The sequence below is a fragment of the Adiantum capillus-veneris genome, chromosome 18 (assembly GCF_014529385.1).
Source record: "Adiantum capillus-veneris isolate H3 chromosome 18, ASM1452938v2, whole genome shotgun sequence".
Classification (NCBI taxonomy): Eukaryota; Viridiplantae; Streptophyta; class Polypodiopsida; order Polypodiales; family Pteridaceae; genus Adiantum; species Adiantum capillus-veneris.
This window is the reverse complement of record NC_140948.1, coordinates 140,792,964-140,814,140: the sequence shown is the minus strand read 5'-3', so window position 1 is coordinate 140,814,140 and position 21,177 is coordinate 140,792,964. Positions and strand designations below refer to the sequence as shown.

The window sequence follows — 21,177 nt, the reverse complement described above, 5'->3', positions numbered from 1 at the left end:
TCCTAGCCTTTGCCACTGCATCCTCGACATCAGTCGGGGCTTTGTCCTTGATCAAGGCCCAACGGTAATCTTCATGTAACCCCAGCAAGTACATGTGCACGGCGTGCGTGGAATCCACCTTGCAGAAGGTGAGCGCCTCTTTGAAAGCTGTCGTATATTTATCAAACGACAAAGTTTTCATCGAAAGACTCTGCAATTTGGCATAAGCTTTCAAAGGGTCCATTTTAGCGAAATCCCTCTTGAATTTCACACAAAAATCAGTCCACGTCGTAGGCTTCTCTGTCATGTCACGCCACCAGGTAAGCGCCTTACTGCACAGTTAGAGAGGAATCGTCTGAATCCTCCGTTCATCATGCTCCCCATGGAGATCAAAGCATGTGGTCCACTGGTGCAGCCAGTTATTTACAGCCAGTTCCGTACATTCCTTCCCTTCACCTGAGAAATTGGTAGTTTTGTACGGAATTGTGGCAGTTGGACCACCCTACGAACGCCCAAAAGCAGCAATCTGCATCCGCAATTGCTGGAGATGGGTTTCCCCCTCGGAAATACGCGCAGTCGTCGACTGAGCCATATTTTCGAGAGTAGAAAGTCGGGAACTGAGCCCCTGTACGACCCCTTCGAGAGAGGCCAAGCGAAGGTTCGTCTGGACATTCGCGTTTTCTAGAGCGGTAACACGCTGGTCGAAACTCTGGAAAGTACAAAAATGAGTTTCTCTGCAGAAAAACTCAATCTCTGTAAGTGAGTTTTAATAAATTGCAGGATTCAAACTGTACCTTAAAAAAATAGGTCCTGGCCATGTTAAAATAAAAGGCCTCTTAATAAATTAAAAAGACACTCACCATATGGAGTTAAAAAAAAACTCAACGCAGGCTTGGAAAAAAAAATTGAGCGCCAGGACAAGGAGAGATGACGCGTGGAGAAAAGGGGAGGCGCTGGAGCTTGTGCCCGCTTGTGGCTAACACACGAAGGCAAAGTCCACGCTGGAGCAACCTCCACGCTGGAAAAGGCTAGCCTCTCTCTCTCTAGTGTAGCGCTGCAACAATAGCACGCTACTACTCTCTCTCTCCCCTTCACAGCAGAAGAACAAGCAGGCCCTTGCTTGCAAGAGAGAGGTACTCTCTCTCTCTCTCTCTCTCTCTCTCTCTCTCTCTCTCTCTCTCTCTCTCTCTCTCTCTCTCTATGCTTCGCACAGAGAGAAGGTTACAGAGAGAGATTAAAAAAAAACAGTATGCTGAATTTTCAGTCCAAAATCGGTAGATTAATGAATAAATGACCGATTTTCTTCGAAAATCAGCAAAGTTAACAAAAATCCTCTGATTTTCAGCCTTTGCACCTGCTAGATCACTGAATTTTATAAAAAATCAGCGAAAAACACATAAAACTTCACCTGCAAGCATACTCATGAGAAGAAAATAATTAATTAAACTGTTATTTCATTAAAACTTGCGTGAAATAGTGGTTATCCGACTCGAACCAGCCCGTAGGTGTGCACACGATCCTTCGTGCAGCCAAGCCGGCTCTGATACCATGAAACGAACGAGGAGAAAGGATCTCCCGGCTACACGGACCGCCTACAGATACGCGTTGGACAAACCACCCGACCATAGCCACCATCCGACAAGTCCCCCGTGCTAGGGCCAACGTCCGAGGACGTAGGCGTGCACTTGTAAGACCGAGCGTCCCATACCACCCGGCCTCACCTCCTCAAGGTGACCTCGCGCACTCCTAGCCTCGCGGGCTAACCATTGGCACTCTGCCAGTGGGGTCAATAACTGCAAATGAGACCTTGGCCTCCCTTTTATAATAATGGCCGGCCACACTGGCCGCGTTCACACTACGTCCGCCTGGACACTGGACGCCCATCCCGACGGCATCTAAGCTAGGTCCCCTCTCCTGTGAGCGGGACATAACAGGAGAGCCTTCCGTTCTTAATAAGAGAATGCTATGATCATAAACAAAGTGAATGGACACTGTGCGTGCAAGTGTATGAGACTGAGAGATAGAGAGAGAAGAGAGATACGACACCAGAGACGTCGTAAAACCCTCCTCCGAAGGCCCTACTCTCGTTGGCGAGAGTGGTCTACGATTGATTGCACAAACGGGTACAATGATGATGCATGAACTGATGCAGATCTAGACTATGTCGACGATGACAACCGGGATGGCAATGACGACAATAGGGCTGAAAATGGAATGCTTCTAACTGCTGTCCAAAAACGCTAACTGCTGAAATCTGCTGCGGATGAAGCGCTGAAATTCGGGGCTGTTTTGGGCTGCTGAAAAATGCTGAGATTCTGTGATGAAAAACGTAATTCTGCTGCTGTCGTTAGGGCTGAAAACGCTGCCTGATTTGATGCAAATAAAGGCTGAAAACGCAGCCTGTTCTGATGCTGAAAAACGTTGTTTTGGACTGCTGCGTTTTTATGCTGAAAATCTGCAGGTTTAGGGCTGAAAACTGAGGATCTTCAAGGCTGAAAACTGATGGTCGTTCTGAGCTGAATCTGCTACTTCTTTAGGGCTGTTTTCTGCTGGTCTTCATTGCTTGGAATTGGCGATGTCTGCAATCGATGGGGTCTTCAAAACGCTAGGCTGATGTGTTTATGAAAAACGCTAGGAGAGGCTCCTCAAAAATGCTAGCTGGTTGGGTCTGCTGGAGATGATGCTGATACAAAAACGCTATGCAATGGGACTTGCTGGCGATGGTGTGATGATGCAAAACGCCAACTGCTGGGGTCTTCCGTCGCGGTGATCTGTGGATGAGAAAATGCTAGGGTTGATTCTGTTTGCTTGGTGGGGGAAACCGCCAAGGTCTTGTCGAGTAGTAGCCTGCTGAGCTTGGCTCCTGTTGCCCCTTCTGCCAAATGGTGCTAGTCTAGGTTTGCTTATATACAAACTGACTCAATTTGCCCTACCTACTTTCCAACAAAAGTCACTTAAAAATAATAAGTGAAAAATGTCAAAAATAGGTAAAATAGGCTAAATGCATTGGGAAATTCCCCTGATGGATTCTGATGGGAATATTGATGATCACGATGTGTGCAACCAGAGGATATGCATCTACACTAAGTAACTGGGCATGCACGGTCTACGAATAGACTCACAAAAGTGTGAGATCACTTCTAATCTAGACTGACTTGACTGAACTGAACCCTGGTCATGTTGTAGCTTGTCCACGGATACATAGGGTTGCATGTGTCACGTGACATCCCCTCCTTTTCAAAGTGAGATACTGGTACCGAACTGTATGGCGTCGAGGGAGATCGCCAATAGCATCCGGAATCTTGGAAGGGAATCTTCGCCGACCCACTCTGATGTGTGGGTCGTGCGGTACTTGAACTTCATAAAGGTCTGCAACGCTTGCTTCTTTGGGCAGCGCCAAAAGCGACACAAAGTCTTCTATGTTTCCTTCAATGCTTCAACTTCGTCTAGAGTCATGCTTCTTTCTTCTTCAAGAATCTCCATGGCTGAAAATTCCTGAAACCACTGCCAACACAAAAACATGAGCATACCCATTCCATGTAAAGTGAGTGGAAAAAATCTAGTCTTCCTCAAAGACTGTGCATGCAATGTAGATGAACAAAGAGACGGAGTGCTAAATCGTTCACCACATACACACAAACAATGAGATCGAATCTTTCTCTTATGATCTAGAGCAATCAACTTTGGCAATTCACAACGGAAATGCCCATGCTTGGTGCTCATATTTTCATGTGCTCTTTCTACAAATGTGTCATGCCTAGGAAGAGACATGGAATGTGACTTCCTTACAGACATACTTTTCAGCTTTTCATGAAAAATCTACATACATTCGTGCTCATCCATGAGTGAAACGTGCTCAACATACAATATGTCATGCCTAGGAAAAGGGATCACATAAAGACGCTGACTAAAATACAGGAAACGATCACGAATGAAACACTCGAACAATGCGTGCGTATCAATCATGCGAACACATAATACTTCCTGTGAGGAATCTGTGAACCTAGGCTCGAGAGCCAAGATCGGTTCTTCCTGAATGATCGAATCGTCCTGTGGGGGTTCTTTGGACCTCGACTCGAAAGCCAAGATCGGTTCTTTGTGATCGATCGAATCTACAACGAGGTTAGCTTCGCTGGAAAAAGTATCAACTAACACATCATCCTTGTGAACAATCACATCATCTTCATGCAAATCATCATGCTCGTGAGAAATCACATCTTGATCATGCAAATCATCATGCTTGTCTTTATCATCCAAATCGTCATGCTGATCATTGTCAATCAAATCATCATCATGCAAATCAGTCATTCAAATCATCATGCAAATCCTGTGTGTCATGCTTTGGAGAAGAAGAGACTGAGAGAGTCTCTGTCTCCTGAATCTCTTGCATCTGTGCTAGCACTTGAGAAAAGAGTCGCAAGAACTCTTGCATATATCGCTCACGTTGTTCTTGTCTTGCCTTTCTTTCTGCTTTGTCTTCTGCGCGTCTGCGATCCATTTCTACTTTTATTTCTGCGTGTCTGCGATTCATTTCGGCTATTCTTTCTACATTTCTTGCTTCGCGTTCTAAGTTCCTTTCCATAAACATCAGCTCCAAAGCCTCCATAGGAGTTAGTGCAATCCTTGAGGTAGATGGGAAAGGGGGAATGTCGGAAAAACCTCCCGGTGAGGAAAATTCTTCTTTGCCTCTCTAATGCTCATCACCTCCAAGCGAAGTATCCATTCCGCTTCGAGTGATGACCGTCCACTGAAGTCGTGGGTTCTTGTGGGTTCTTGTGGTCTTGGGTTGTTAAGTTCACGAGGAACTTGGGTTCTTGCGGGTCTTGGGTTCTTGAGGATCTTGAGGTTCTTGAGGGTTTTCTTTCCCTTGCAAACCGTGTTTGAAAAGGATCTTCTCTTCACCCAAGTTCTACTCCTTTCTGCGGGCGCACCCCTTGGTGGCCTTGCGCTCACACCAAGGTCGCTTTTTCCCACCTCACGTCGATTGGCCGGCCGCTAAGTGCACGGTCCGCTCTCAATGAGTGAAAGAGGCACAAGGGGAGGCTGGACAAGCCCTTCTTTCCTAGGATTCCTCTCACTCTTCAAAAACACGATTAGGAATCGACAAGCCCAAGTAAACTTGGGTTCGTGCGACCACAACAAGCAAAAAAATCCTTGTGATTCTTGTGGTTCTTTCCTTGAGTGATACAGAACACTGCCAAAGCTCTGATACCAATGTAAGGTGCAGCGGAATGAATGTTTGCGCTTTGCTCAAGATGAGTGCTCCGAACTGTGCTCAAGGTTCCTTTTGTTCTTATGGAAGGGAGAGCCTTCCGTTCTTAATGACAGAATGCTACGATCATAAACAAAGTGAATGGACACTGTGTGTGCAAGTGTATGAGACTGAGAGATAGAGAGAGGAGAGATACGACACCAGAGACGAGTAAAACCCTCCCCCGAAGGCCCCACTCTCGTTGGGGAGAGTGGTCTACGATTGATTGCACAAACGGGTACAATGATGATGCATGAACTGATGCAGATCTAGACTATGTCGACGATGACAACCGGGATGGCGATGACGACAATAGGGCTGAAAATGGAATGCTTCTAACTGCTGTCCAAAAACGCTAACTGCTGAAATCTGTTGCAGATGAAGCGCTGAAATTCGGGGCTGTTTTGGGCTGCTGAAAAACGCTGAGATGCTATGATGAAAAACGTTGTTCTGTTGCTGTCGTTAGGGCTGAAAACGCTGCCTGATTTGATGCGAATGAAGGCTGAAAACGCAGCCTGTTCTGATGCTGAAAAACGCTGTTTTGGACTGCTGCGTTTTAATGCTGAAAATCTGGAGGTTTAGGGCTGAAAACTGAGGATCTTCAAGGTTGAAAACTGATGGTCTTTCCGGGCTGAATCTGCTACTTCTTTAGGGCTGTTTTCTGCTGGTCTTCATTGCTTGGAATTGGCGATGTCTGCAATCGATGGGGTCTTCAAAACGCTAGGCTGATGTGTTTATGAAAAACGCTAGGAGAGGCTCCTCAAAAACGCTAGCTAGTTGGGTCTGCTGGAGATGATGCTGATACAAAAACGCTATGCAATGGGACTTGCTGGCGATGGTGTGATGATGCAAAACACGAAGTGTTGGGGTCTTCCGTCAGGTGATTTGCTGATGAGAAAACGCTAGGGCTAATTCTTCTTGCTTGGTGGGGGAAACCGCCAAGGTCTTGTTGAGAAGTTGCCTGCTGAGCTTGGCTCCTGTTGCCTCTTCTGCCAAATAGTGCTAGTCTAGGTTTGCTTATATACAAACTTACTCAATTTTCCCTACCTACTTTCCAACAAAAGTCACTTAAAAATAACAAGTGAAAAATGTCAAAAATAGGTAAAATAGGCTAAATGCACTGGAAAATTCCCCTCATGGGATCTGATGGATTTTGATGGAAATACCGATGATCATGCTGTGTGCAATCAGAGGATATGCATCTATACTAAGTGACTGGGCATGCACGATCTACGAATAGACTCACAAAAATGCCAGATCACTTCTAATCTGGACTGACTTGACTGAACTGAACCCTGGTCATGTTGTAGCTTGTCCACGGACACATAGGATTGGATGTGTCACGTGACAGAAACGGTACCACTGCATGATTCCAATGCCTGTGCAAGGCTGCCCTGAGGATGCACTACACCGTGGAGATGGTCTCCAAGCAATGCAACTGCTGCCCATGAAAAAAAGTTGGGCCTGATCTACTGAGCATAAATGCTGGGCTGATCTACAACAAAAAAGCCGGCTGATTCCATCTGCTCATCTGCTACGGACCCCTTCGAGGCACCCAAGGGAGGACGCTGCCACAGTTGATTGATTTAGATCAGAAACACAAGATTCAATCTCATTGTTTGCATATGTGTGGTGAACGGTTTGGCACTCCGTCTATTTGTTCATCTACATTGCATGCACAGTCTTTAAGGAAGACGAGATTTTTTCCAGTCACTTTACATGGAATAGGTATGTTCATGTTTTTGTGTTGAAGGTGGTTTCAAGAATTTTCAGCCTTTAAGATTCTTGAAGATGGCGGACCTACGTCCATAGACAAAGTTGAAGCATTGAAGGAGCTACAGAAGCCTTTGTGTCGCTTTCGGTGCGGCCCAAAGAAGCAAGCGTTGCAGACCTTTATGTTCAAGTATCGCACGATCCACGCATCAGAGTGGGTCGGCGAAGAGTCCTTCCCAGGATTCCAGACCCTGTTGGCGATCCCCCTCGACGCCATACAGTTCGGTACCAATACCTCACTTTGAAAAGGAGGGGATGTCACGTGATACATCCAACCCTATGTGTCCGTGGACAAGCTACAGCATGACCAAGGTTCAGTCAATCAAGTCAGTCTGGAATAGGAAGTGATCTGGCACTTTTGTGAGTCTGTTCACAGACCGTGCATGTCCAGACACTTAAATTAGATGCATATCCTCCAGTTGCACACAGCATGATTGAAACCGGCCTGTTTGATCCAAAAAGGGCGGTAGACTTTACTTTAAACCTTGATTTAGCTTTCACCCATTATTAGTCGTCTATTTTACTTGTATTTTCAAGACACAACAAAGGGGAGAGGGATACAGGCTGCTAGATTGCACCTGTATGAGTAGACAGACACCAGATTGGCCCCTAACTTAGGCGCCCCTTTCGGTATTTCTTTATTGTTCAAAAGAGGGAATAAACGTTGTGGTTCCTACAAGCTGCCCCGCACAAACTCGGCTGAATTTCCACTGTTCCAGCCCGATTTCGGCAGCATAACTGTACTAGAACCCTTCACGGTCAGTATTCCCACGCATTGACTGACTTTCCCGACGCATACGGGCACTTTGCAAAACCTGGCGAGAATCTGCAGCACGCTGAATTCTCTGTTTTCAGCCCTGAAAATACGCCAGATCGCCTGTACAGCGGTCCCCTTGCGTCCCCGAACCTCCTGGGGGTATTAGGGTCCGTTTAGGGCCAAAACCCTAAACCTGCAAAAATACACAGCAGGCTGTAATTCACTGTTTCGGGCTCCGTTCCGCGTGCCGGTCGCATCCCTAGCAAGTCCTCGAGCTCCCGCACCTGTAGGGCTACTTGCCCTTTGAATCGGACGAGATTTCTGGCGTGAAACCTCTCCAAATTCACCTGTACCTGCGGGGGGATTAGCCGCTAGCTAATCCAGTACCTGTGCAAGAGGCTCTTGCCTCGGCAATCGCGCATGAACCCACACAACTGTACATTGGTCAAATGAAGAGCCCACTAGAGGGGCATAACATACTGCCAAAGGGGAGAGAGAGAGCAGTGCGTAGCGTGCAGGGCATCACTCCTGGCACCGCACTGTGCATAAGAGGGAAAGCAAGCACTCCATAGCTCTTAACCTGTGACAAAATCTGAAAATGAGGCTCTCTCCTCTTCAAATTCAGCGCCACTTCTTGTTGCATAAGGCAAGTGCACCAGAAGGTGCCACTTGGCACTTTTACAAGCATTTTCCCGTTTCGGGGTTGCCGCCTAAAAATATCCCAACCGGTTGCCCAGTTGACTTCACGGCAGAGTAAGAAAATGTTCCCTTTGTCATTCCAGAGGTAATGACGCCAACACATTTTCAGGTCCCAAAATAGCAGTTCCCTAAATTTTAGGAGATGCTGCCATTGTATCTTTCTAGGTCATCCGACCCTCTTTGTACACTGCGGCCACATCCAGAACTGAAATGTAGCCTCTGTAGCAAAGGATTCCACTTTGGCTAGTCAATGACCCCACTTGGCTAACCATAGTCCTTGTCCAACCTTAGTGCTCTCTTGCCCTCAGGCCTGGACTCCCTCTGGACAGTTCCACACTAGCTATGCAATGCAGGGCAGTTAGATTTCCCGAGGGGTGTTTCCAAAAAGTGAAAGTAAATAGATAATAAGAAAGAAATCAACAAAAAGGATAGATAGTAGTCACACGCTGGTGACATACCCCCCTCTTGAAATCTCAAACGTCCTCGTTTGCATCTATGTCGTACATGCTTACTGTCAACACTGATGTATTCAACACCTGTCGACACATATACGACACATACATGCTCATTGTCAACCCTGGTGTATTCAACACCTCGTCGACTCATGTATTGCCTGCGTGTGAACCCTGTCCCAATGACATAGTGGTAGCTTCGCACTCTGCCATTGCTTTGAGTCACTAACTTTCCAATGACAAAATGATAGCTGCACATTTTGCCACTGTCTTATCGTACACGTTGGATCCCGTAACACTTTCGAGCATACCCAAACCGACAGTTTAAGAATGCAGTTACACATGTACTCTTCAATAGAAGCAATCACTGTATCCTTGACAAACTGACAAGAAATACTCACTTCTATAGCACTAACCAAACTTTTGGACATTCCATAAGAGCAATTGCCAAACTGACAATCTGTACAGCTCTAACATTCATGTAACAGGTATTTCATTTGAGCTCACTTTAAATACCATGTACATCATTTGTTTCAGAAGCCATTGTCACACTGACAATCCATTTAGCTTTGAAACTCAAGGGGTCAAGGTAGGTTGCAAATCGAAGGCTTCCAGGTAAAGTGATAACACAGTTGGTGACTCTGCAAGTTCACCTTCTTCCATCCACTTAGCATCCATTGGTGGATAGTTTCTGAACTTTACCAAGTAACGCCTAGCAACCTTGCCTTTCACTTTCCTTTCTTTGTGTGCCAAAATCTGTTCAGGGACCAAGATCTCGTCAAGTTCCTCGACTTCCGGCTGATCTTCAGCTGGTATATCTTCTGGCACATCACCCACATAGGGTCTGAGAAGACTCACATGAAACGCATTGTGAATCTTCCAACTGTCAGGCAATTTCAGCCTATATGCAACATCACTGATTATGTCGCATACTTGAAAAGGCCCATAGTAACGTATGCTGAGCTTTGGAAAGAGTCTTTCCTTGCCCTTCATCTTCTTTAACCTTGCCTTTTCAAACCGTAGAAGCACCCAATCACCAAGTGAATATACCACTTCACGACGGTGACGATCAGCTGCTTTCTTTTGCTTTGCCTGAGTCCTTTCTAAGGCCACTTTGACCTTCTTGTACATTTCATCCATGTCTTGAACATACTTATCTGCTTCAAATATCTTGTCCTTTGTATGCAGTATGGGAGGAACTTTCTTGCCACCTTCAACTATCTCAAAAGGTGCCTTGCCAGTTGATGAATGCACTGTATTATTGTATGCATACTCCACCAATGGCAAATACTGCTCCCACTTTCCTTTATGCTCTGACACATAGCACTTCAGCAGATCTAGGACAGTAGAATTTGCCTCTTCTGACTGCCCATCTGTTTGAGGATGAAATGACGAAGAGAATTTGAGCGTGGTACCCATATTCTCAAACAAGCCTTTCCAGAACAAACTAGTCATGCGTGGATCACGGTCGCTAATAATCGACTGTGGCATGCCATGATACTTGAAAATATTGCTCATAAACAAGCGTGCCATCTGATCTGGCTTTATCTTCTTCCTGACAGGAATAAAATGAGCCTGTTTGCTGAATCTGCAAATAATGGTCCAAATACCATCGTTTCTTGTCTGCGTTCTCGGAAGATCAAAGATAAAATCCATAGCAATACTTTCCCATGGTTTATCTGGAATAGGTAGTGGTTGCAATAACCCTGGTGCCTTTTGCCTGTCAAACTTGACCTTTTGGCATATTAGGCATTCTCGCACAAAGGCATCCACATCCCTTCTCAATGTAGGCCAATAGAAGAATGTCTCAACCGCTTTAACTGTAGCATTGATACCACGATGCCCTGCATACGGTGGGACATGACTCTCTTCCATAACTTTGCGTCGCAATGGCTTTATGACACACAATCTGCCATGCATCATCATGAACCCGTCTTTAAGAAGATAGTGTTCATGACGTTGTCCATCCATTAGTTGCTCGAAGACCCTTGCAAAATCTTCATCATTTGCATACTGTTCTCTCATATCATCAAGTTCATGATGATAAGGAATCGACACAGCTGAAATTTGTGGCTTTCTTGACAAGGCATCAGCCACAACGTTCTTCTTGCCTTCCACATGCACAATCTGAAAATGGAACATGGACAAGATATTTGCCCATCGCATATGCTTCTCAGATAACTTTGTCTGTGTCAAGAAGTATCGCAAGGTCTGATGATCCGTTTGGACAACGAAATCTGCACCTAGCAGGTAGTGTTTCCAACTTAAGAGCGCATGAATCACAGCCAGTAACTCTTTCTCATAGACCTGCATGGTCATCTCTGGCCCTTGCAAAATTCTGCTCTCATAGGCTACTACCCTGCCATCTTGCATTAGCACAGCACCAATGCTACTACCGCAGGCATCACATTGGACCACAAATGACTTCCTAAGATCTGGCAACACAATGACTGGATCCGAAGTCATCTTTTCCTTTAAGAGACTAAAAGCTGAAATCTCTTTTTGTGTCCATCTAAAGGTGACTGCCTTCTTTTGAAGAGCATGTAAAGGTGAAGCAATCTCAGCGAAATTTCGGATAAACCTTCTGTAATAGGAGCATAGTCCCAAAAAGCTTCGGACATCATGCACCGTCTTCAAATTTGGCCATGACTTGATCGCTTCGACTTTTGCAGGATCCATTCTGACACCGTCCTTTGAGACAATGTGTCCCAGAAAGTGAATCTCTTCCAGAAAAAACTCACTTTTCTTTGCATTGATGAGCAACCTATGACTGCGTAGCTCTTTGAACACAATGGCCAAGTGATGCCTATGCTCCTCTTCATTCTTTGAGTAGACTATCATGTCATCAAAGAATGTACCAACAAACTGCTGGTGTGGACGGAAAATTCTGTCCATCATCCTATTAAACGTAGCAGGAGCATTTGTGAGACCAAAGGGCATCACTAAAAATTCGTAAAGGCCAAACGTTGTTCTAAAAGCAGTCTTGTGCACATCCTCTGATCTAATGCGGATCTGATGATACCCACTCTTTAGATCTATCCTGCTAAACATAGCTGCTCCTTCTAATTTGTCCATAATATCATCAATTCTAGGTATAGGGAACCTATTCTTGATGGTATTCTTGTTCAGTGCACGGTAGTCGATGCACATACGCCATGAGCCATCCTTTTTCTGCACCAACAACACTGGAGAACAGAATGGAGATGAACTGGGCTGAATCAGCCCCTTTTCTAACAACTCCTGTACTTGGCCCATTATCTCTTTCTGCTGAGCCGCACTAACCCTGTACGGAGGCTTATTTGGTGGGCTACAGCATGGCACCAAATCTATCGCATGGTCCTCGGGTCTCTCTGGCGGTAATTGAGACGGTAATGAATCGGAAAAACAGTCACTATACTGTTGTAAAAACATTGACCTTTCTTTATCTAGCACAGATAAATTTGATTCATCAAAATCTGACACTTCACGTGCAAAAACCAAGTACGCAGAAAGATGCTTTTTCATTACAGAAGTAATAGCAGAAGCTGATACAGTAGGAATAGACTCCCCTTTAAGCTTTACATCCAGAATGTGAGTCTTTCCCCTGCTCTGTACAGTGATCTTTTTGTTGTAGGCATCCATGATTCCCTGTACACGAAATAACCAAGGAATACCTAACAACACATCACATCCGTCCAGTGGCATGATGTAAAATTCTTCAGCATCTACATAGGACTGGATATGTAGACGCAACTTTCCAATGATGGGTGTCACAGCCTCTGTATGGCCAGGACATGCCAAACCTGCCTCTGCTGTATACCCCATCTCTTCAGGTCTGATTCCCAACTTTGAAGCCAATTCTGGGGAAATGAAGTTGGCTTTGGCACCTGGATCAAAGAAGATAAGCACTGTTTGATCCCTAACCTTTCCCCATGCTCTGCAAAGCTCACTTGCATCTGAATTTGGCTTGTCGCCCACCATATCTGGCACTAGACCAGCCATGGGCTTCTTTCCTTTCTTGTCTTCCTTGTCTTCAGAATCAGCTGGCCTTTTCTTTGTAGGACAATTGTAAGCAATGTGGCCAGGCTGCTCACATATAAAGCATTTGTTCTCTGTCCTCAGGACCTTCTTTTGCTCTTCTGACTTGCGAGGAAAACGTCTTTTCCATTTCTTTGCTGGTCCTTTTTCTGATTCAGCCGTAGCTTTGTCTTTCCCTGTGTTGGCCGACTCCTGAGTCCCTTTAGGAGCCTCATTGGGAACGTGCTTCTTGGCTGAATTTTTCTTGCCTGATCCTGCCTTGACGCCAGTGTTAAATTCACAATCTTCTCCCTTGAGCAAACCATTGCCAGTGTTTGCTACCTCGATGAGCTGCGTCAAAGTAGTGACTTTGGTCTTTGTGCAGTATTCTCTCAATCCTTTGGGTAGGCCACAACAGTATTTTTCTATCTGTTCTGTCAATGGCACAAACCTATAGGAAGTTACTGGAAGTAGAGCTTTCCAAAACTTCCGATTGTAATCATCCAGATTTCTGCAAGTGGCAGCATTAAGCTGGTGCCATTCTGTCATGACATCTGCTTCGAAATCATCAGATAACCATGCTGCTGCAAAAATCTGCTTGAAGTAAATCCATGTGGACGGAGCTTGCCCTTGAAGCAATAAAGTTGTCCACCATTGTCCCGCATTCCCTGTCAAGAAAGTGGCTGCCTTGCGGACCTTTGAAGCCTCTGTAAAGTTTCCCCCTGCATAGGCCTTGTCAAACTGCTGGAGGAATGAAAGAGCCTTCTTCCTGTCATCAAACCCTGTAAAGGTCGTGAATGACACTCCTTTGCCACCTTCTTTGTACGGAGTTGGCCTCTCCAGCGGCGTTAAATTGTCATATGGAAGTGACTGAAACATGGGAACACTAATAGGGTTCATCTGTGTTCCTTGGCCGCTATTAACTTGACCTGGAAATGCCATATTTGGCTGCTGATTTGTAATTCCAGCCATACCAAAATTTGCTTGTGGCATCCCAAATTGTCCCTGAGTGCTTTGAAACCCTGGTTGCATACCCATGACACTGTACATGGGGTTAGGCATCATCGTTTGAGCACCCCCAAACACTGTTCCTGGCGTATAAAACTGATTTCCAGGTGCATGACCAGCCATGCTTTGGAATACGGATCCACCTCCAAAATAGCCAGGGTGTACTGAAGGTGGTGGGAAGACCTGTTGCATAGCCTGTAAGTTGCTTCCCTGCCCATTAGAACCAGCTATAGGCTGCTGAAAGGTGGCGGGCTGAATTGGTACAGCTTGAAAAACTGGCATCTCAGCCACCTGTTCTTGCACCTTAGGCATACGTTGTGGAGACTGCATGTTCTCCGTCAAGTGTACAGGTGTTTCCATTGACTGTGCGGTATGAATCACCTGTGTTCGAGCCTTAACAGGCTTTTGAATATGATCCAGTGACCCAACTTGCTGAGACGGAACCGGAGGTTGCAGAAAGGCTAAAAACCTCGGATTCTGCATTACTTGTGTGAACATAGCCACAGCAGTAGCCAACTGGGTCCTGAATATATCATCATCAGTCTGTGGTGGTCTTGAGGACTCACCCACTTCATGTGTCTGTTGACCCTGTGAAGAGGAAACCTCTTCAGTCACATCATCTGGTCTGTCAGCCATAATTACAATTCCCTGTGTCTGGTCTATGATCCCCTGTGTCTTCAAGCCCAAAACTGACCAAGGCTCACTTCTATGGAAAAAAGTGATTTAATCCCGTCGATGGAACCATGAAACCGGCCTGTTTGATCCAAAAAGGGCGGTAGACTTTACTTTAAACCTTGATTTAGCTTTCACCCATTATTAGTCGTCTATTTTACTTGTATTTTCAAGACACAACAAAGGGGAGAGGGATACAGGCTGCTAGATTGCACCTGTATGAGTAGACAGACACCAGATTGGCCCCTAACTTAGACGCCCCTTTCGGTATTTCTTTATTGTTCAAAAGAGGGAATAAACGTTGTGGTTCCTACAAGCTGCCCCGCACAAACTCGGCTGAATTTCCACTGTTCCAGCCCGATTTCGGCAACATAACTGTACTAGAACCCTTCACGGTCAGTATTCCCACGCATTGACTGACTTTCCCGACGCATACGGGCACTTTGCAAAACCTGGCGAGAATCTGCAGCACGCTGAATTCTCTGTTTTCAGCCCTGAAAATACGCCAGATCGCCTGTACAGCGGTCCCCTTGCGTCCCCGAACCTCCTGGGGGTATTAGGGTCCGTTTAGGGCCAAAACCCTAAACCTACAAAAATACACAGCAGGCTGTAATTCACTGTTTCGGGCTCCGTTCCGCGTGCCGGTCGCATCCCTAGCAAGTCCTCGAGCTCCCGCACCTGTAGGGCTACTTGCCCTTTGAATCGGACGAGATTTCTGGCGTGAAACCTCTCCAAATTCACCTGTACCTGCGGGGGGATTAGCCGCTAGCTAATCCAGTACCTGTGCAAGAGGCTCTTGCCTCGGCAATCGCGCATGAACCCACACAACTGTACATTGGTCAAATGAAGAGCCCACTAGAGGGGCATAACATACTGCCAAAGGGGAGAGAGAGAGCAGTGCGTAGCGTGCAGGGCATCACTCCTGGCACCGCACTGTGCATAAGAGGGAAAGCAAGCACTCCATAGCTCTTAACCTGTGACAAAATCTGAAAATGAGGCTCTCTCCTCTTCAAATTCAGCGCCACTTCTTGTTGCATAAGGCAAGTGCACCAGAAGGTGCCACTTGGCACTTTTACAAGCATTTTCCCGTTTCGGGGTTGCCGCCTAAAAATATCCCAACCGGTTGCCCAGTTGACTTCACGGCAGAGTAAGAAAATGTTCCCTTTGTCATTCCAGAGGTAATGACGCCAACACATTTTCAGGTCCCAAAATAGCAGTTCCCTAAATTTTAGGAGATGCTGCCATTGTATCTTTCTAGGTCATCCGACCCTCTTTGTACACTGCGGCCACATCCAGAACTGAAATGTAGCCTCTGTAGCAAAGGATTCCACTTTGGCTAGTCAATGACCCCACTTGGCTAACCATAGTCCTTGTCCAACCTTAGTGCTCTCTTGCCCTCAGGCCTGGACTCCCTCTGGACAGTTCCACACTAGCTATGCAATGCAGGGCAGTTAGATTTCCCGAGGGGTGTTTCCAAAAAGTGAAAGTAAATAGATAATAAGAAAGAAATCAACAAAAAGGATAGATAGTAGTCACACGCTGGTGACAATGATCATCAGCATTACCATTAGAATCCATCAGGGGAATTTTCCAGTGCATTAAACCTATTTTCCCTATTTTTGATATTTTTCACTTATTTATTAAGTGACTTTTGTTGGGAACTAGGTAGGGCAATTTTGCTAAGATAATATATAAGCAACCTAGCACTAGCATTATCTGGCAGAGGAGGAGAAAGGGCATCAGGCAATTTATTGCAGCAGGCTTCTCTCTCCCACTCTCAGCAAGAACAAGAACCCATCAGCCTGGCGTTTTTCCACAAAGCAGCCTGGCGTTTTTCCACAAGGCAACTTCAGCGATTTCAGCCCTGATCCTTGGCGTTTTCAGCAGGGGTTGCAGCATCAATTCAGCAGGGAAAAATCAGCAACACAGGACCAGCAACTCAGCATTTTTCAAGCAGCCTAATCAGCGTTTTCAGATCCAGCAACCCAGCGCTTCAAAGAGCAGCATATCAGCGTTTTACAGGCAGCAGGGCAGCGTTTTGCACATGCAAGTCCAGTGTTTTTCCAGCAACACGACATCATCGATTTCAGCCCATAAGTAGCAGAAGGAAGTCAGTTCAGCCATCACAATCGTCGTCCCGTCGTTTGTACAGCATTCAGTTTTCAGCCATAGTCTCGTCCTCGTCAGCACCACCATCAGCCTCGACATAGCAAGCATTTAGACTCATTGCATCAGCCATTATACCAGATTGTGCAATCAATAGTAGACCACTCTCGCCATCGAGAGTGGGGCCCTTGGAGGAGGATTTTACAACATCTCTAGTGTCGTATTCTCTTCTCTCTCTAACTCTCAGTCTCATGTACCTTCACGCACAGTGTCCATTCACTTTGTTTGTGTCCATTGCACTCTCTCATTAAAGAACGGAAGGCTCTCCCTTCCCTAAGTAAAAGGAACCTTGAGCTCAGTTCGGAGCACTCATTTTGAGCAAAGGTCAACATTCATTCCACTGCACCTTACAGATGTAGTTAAGAAACTCTTGGAAACTTTGTAGCATTGGGAGATTCTCGTAAGGATGTTGCCAAATCCATAAACTCCAATGTGCTCTTTTTGTTCTTTGATAGAACCGGTATGCTTTTAAAAAAGCACACGACTAGAGCTCTGATACCATTGTAACGGGAGGGCACCACACGTGCCAACGGAAAAGAACAGACAAGACAACTTTAAGAACTTCAAAACAATTGAACTGAGAGAGAGAGAGAGAGAGAGAGAGAGAGAGAGAGAGAAAGAGAGAGAGAGACACGAGACTTGGAGTGGTAGAGTTCCACCCCAAGAGAGCACCGGCCCCAAACCCTAGCGCCCCTTTTGGTATTTCTTTGCATTGCTTCACCAAAGTACAACTCCCATGGTTCTGCTCTGCGTCTCCCTAGGGTAGACTGCCAGAGAGAGAGAGAGATCCCATGGGTCTTATTTAAAGGCCCTAGGCCCAATAGTAGTTACATGAAAAGCATCAAGTCAAAAGCATTTGGTCCAATAGCTGTCAGCGCGAAAATCTGTAAAGTTGCCACGTCACTTGCTACTAGCGCAATTCGCACACTACCGTATAGTGCCATGTGGTATGTCAACACAAAACGCGGAAGCTCCGTGAAACTGCTATCACAAATGGGTGACGTGGCATGGCATGGACTTGGACACAATTACAGTGGGGCAACAGAGCGCACACACACACACTCCCCGGCTGGCAGACATTCCCGGGAAAAAAGCAGACATGCTAACGTGGCATACCGTACAGACTTCCGTGATTTGCGGCGCAAAACGCGGCAGCAGGCGGACGTGACATGGCTGTACGGAAATCTGCTTTTTACGCCAGCTGAATTCTACGCAAGACAAATTGAGAAGCTTTTGGGATTAGTTGCTTTATTTTAAGTGGCCTTTAAAATTGACAACTTTTGGGGCTCTGCTTTTGGACATCCCTTGTAACCTTTAAATACGTGGTTAGGCCCTCACTTCTCAGAGCATCTGGAGGCAGAGTCTGAGAGTGAGAACCCTCCCACTCTCTTGTACTTTGTACACAGATTAATACAAAATGAAATACCAGAAGGGGCGCCAGTCTTTGGGGCCAATATCTCTAGGCACGGAACTCCGTCGAGCCGTGTCGAATCAATTGTGAATTGTGAACTGTTTTGAAGTGAATCTCTGCTATGTCGCGGTAAAATCTTGACTGGGTTGTCCAAGTTTGTTACAACTGCTGCCACATCAACAATTCGCTACGTCAGCCCCATCGGACAGGGTCTACAAGTTGGCTCAGGTCTTCCGTGGCTTGACACGTCAATAGTTTGTGACAAAAGGTCCCCCGGAATGCGCAGATGGTGCCTATTCTGAGGGCAAGTAAATTATTGTTTACATAGCAAGCCCGACGGCATCAACCGGAAACTGACACACTAGATACATGTCACAAGACGGGCACCACTTGCCCCTGTCATATCCAAAAATAGGATGCACTCCTCCTTACAAAGACACTCTGATAAGGTGCGGGGAGGAATCCACTCATCTCCATGATGAAAACCAAAGAAAGGTACCAAAAGTTTCAGTCTCTGACCGTACCAACCTCCCAAAAGCATCATCAATCTGGCGAACAATCATACAAAGGAAACACTCACAATCTATTAAGCTATGTGCCTCCATCAATTCTACTCAATCAATGCAACAAATACAGGTGACACGACTCTCGATGAAGAAACTTAGAGCCTTGAATACTGCCTTGAAAAATATCAATCTGCAAGGGCCCATCCCTTAGAGGCTCTGCCAGAAACCTTCACGTGCATAATGCATAAAAATGACCTAGCAGCCACAAGGACAATGGAACATCAAAGTAGAAGCAAAGGAACATCAAAGTAGAGGCAAAGCCAGCCCCTTCCAACAGCACTCTCCTATCTCCTGTTGTCCCCCTGACAATACCCCTATTTTGCATAGAACCTCCGACTGATTCTCGGAAGGCTCCACTGAGACTGCTAACAAGGAGGATCTGTACAATCATAGATACCTCTGGCAGCACCTCCGTTGATGCCTCAGACTGTTGATCTAGCTGATCAGATGGAACCCCTGGCTCCTATCCAAGCTCTCTCCCATCTGGTGGTCTAAGCGAAGGCTGCTCACCACCATTTACAATACGTCTCACCACCCTCCTATAAACAAGAATAGTTTGTCCTTGCCCAGGTCTACCTGGCTCCGTCTGTCTTTCTCAATGTCGACTATTCAGATTCAACTGCTGCTGGCTCTCTGTCCTGCTGTTTGGCAAAACTCTGTTGTTATATTAAGCTCTACTGGGTCTGATGAAACTGTGAGGATCGAGAAGGTGGGCTCCAGCTTTTATCAGTGATCTCTTTGCTTTTTGCTAGTGATCCTAATTTTCCGACACCCTTGGATGTGTGGGTAGTGCATACTTTTTGTGGATTTTTTCTGAGGAAAATCAGCCCACAAAAGTATGCACTACTGACTTCTAATGGTGCAGACGCAGTGCACAAACCCTGACAAGCCAGTAGGAGTTACTCGTCTGATAAAAGTAGCATGATCAAGGTCCGTTGTTGCACTCGTCAACAACAACATTGGACGACATGATACTCAAAGACAGTTCCTCAACAAGCCTTATGGTGCCAAACAGATGTAGACAAGAGCATCCTCCATGATGATGAGTTTTCTCGACAAGCCTTGGGGGTGTAGCATGGACTCAATTATCTTTGTTTGAGTCCTTTGATGATGCTAATATTTCCACGCAGTAGCGCTTCTGGTAGCAACTCCTTGCCCAGAGGCCGTATACAAACAAAATCCATCGAAAACTTAAGGTGAGCAAGATTGCTATTCCAATGCTTAGACATCAATCACACCCATGAAAATGGGAGATTCTAATTGGCTTTACAGTATCTTCTTGACAGAAAAATGAAACACTTCTAGCGTGGAACAGTATTACCAGAATGCGATCTTAAGCGGGAAAGCAAACCTCTTTTCGATGGTGGAGGCATTCAAAGTAGTCCTCGCGAAGGGGAAAGCATTCAGAGGGAGTAGTGCAGTTGGACATACAATCGCTGAAGTCCATCCACAGGTCGAAGCAACGGCCCTTGACGCCATGTATGCCCCATCCAGACGCCATCTCTCTCTCTCTCTCTCTCTCTCTCTCTGCAGTGAAATTGGCCAAGTTCAATCTTACTACCTTAACAAGGTATTCAAAATTAAAATTGATTGTTAAGCATTATAAGGTAATCAAAAATTAAAATGGTCTTTCTTCTCATTACTTATTGAAAATTAACATAACATATGCATAGAAAATTCTCTCTCTCTCTCTCTCTCTCTCTCTCTCTCTCTCTCTCTCTCTCTCTCTCTGTGTGGCCACCTTAACATCGAGATGGAGGCACCATCAGAGGATCGCGACTATTCTGACACAACATGGGAGACGTCCAATACAACTATTTATAGAGGCAGACATTGACAATGCTCTTTAGTGATCGATGCAGTACATCCTCGGACAGCGCCCGATGTCAGCATCCACGGACACCGATGTTCATTTTATCTTTTATTTTACTTCATTTTATTTTGTGCCCAGACATTGCATTAGATCCACCAAGACTGCATCGGTTTGGTCTCATAGGTCATTGAAGACGTTTAATATAACTTTTTTTTTCATTTCATCTCTCTCTCTCTCTCTCTCTCTCTCTCTCTCTCTCTCTCTCTCTCTCTCTCTCTCTCTCTCTCTCTCTCTCTCTCTCTCTTCAACACACAATTGAGGCCTCGTGAAAAAATAGAGAGCATCAATTTTTAATAAAATTTAGCAATTGACTTTACTTTCATCAATTATTAGTAAAATTTAGCAATCGACTTTACTTTCACATAAGTCAATCAATTTAATTATGCAATGAAATGGTGCATGTTATTGACTGAAATCAAATCCCCAAAATTTTTACAAATAGAATGGAAGAGGAAACCTTTCCATCATAAACACTTAAAAATATCTTAAACAAAAACCCCATCATATTTCATCATTTTGGTCTTAGGTAAAAATTCACCCCCTTCACATTGTGTCGAAGGTCGTCTATCGAAGC

At 45.5% G+C, this 21,177-nt stretch overlaps 1 protein-coding gene across 1 annotated transcript in view; it reads right to left on the bottom strand.

The window, feature by feature from the left end:
* LOC147436530 (NADH dehydrogenase [ubiquinone] iron-sulfur protein 5-B-like) overlaps nucleotides 1–20,277 on the bottom strand; it is a 51,174-nt gene extending 30,897 nt beyond the window's left edge. The window contains exon 1 of the mRNA XM_086489401.1: nucleotides 20,082–20,277. Within this exon, the coding sequence (XP_086345527.1) occupies nucleotides 20,082–20,231 (150 nt within the window). The 5' untranslated portion in view covers nucleotides 20,232–20,277. The remainder of the gene's footprint in view (nucleotides 1–20,081) is intronic.
* Between the last annotated feature and the right edge of the window lie 900 nt (nucleotides 20,278–21,177).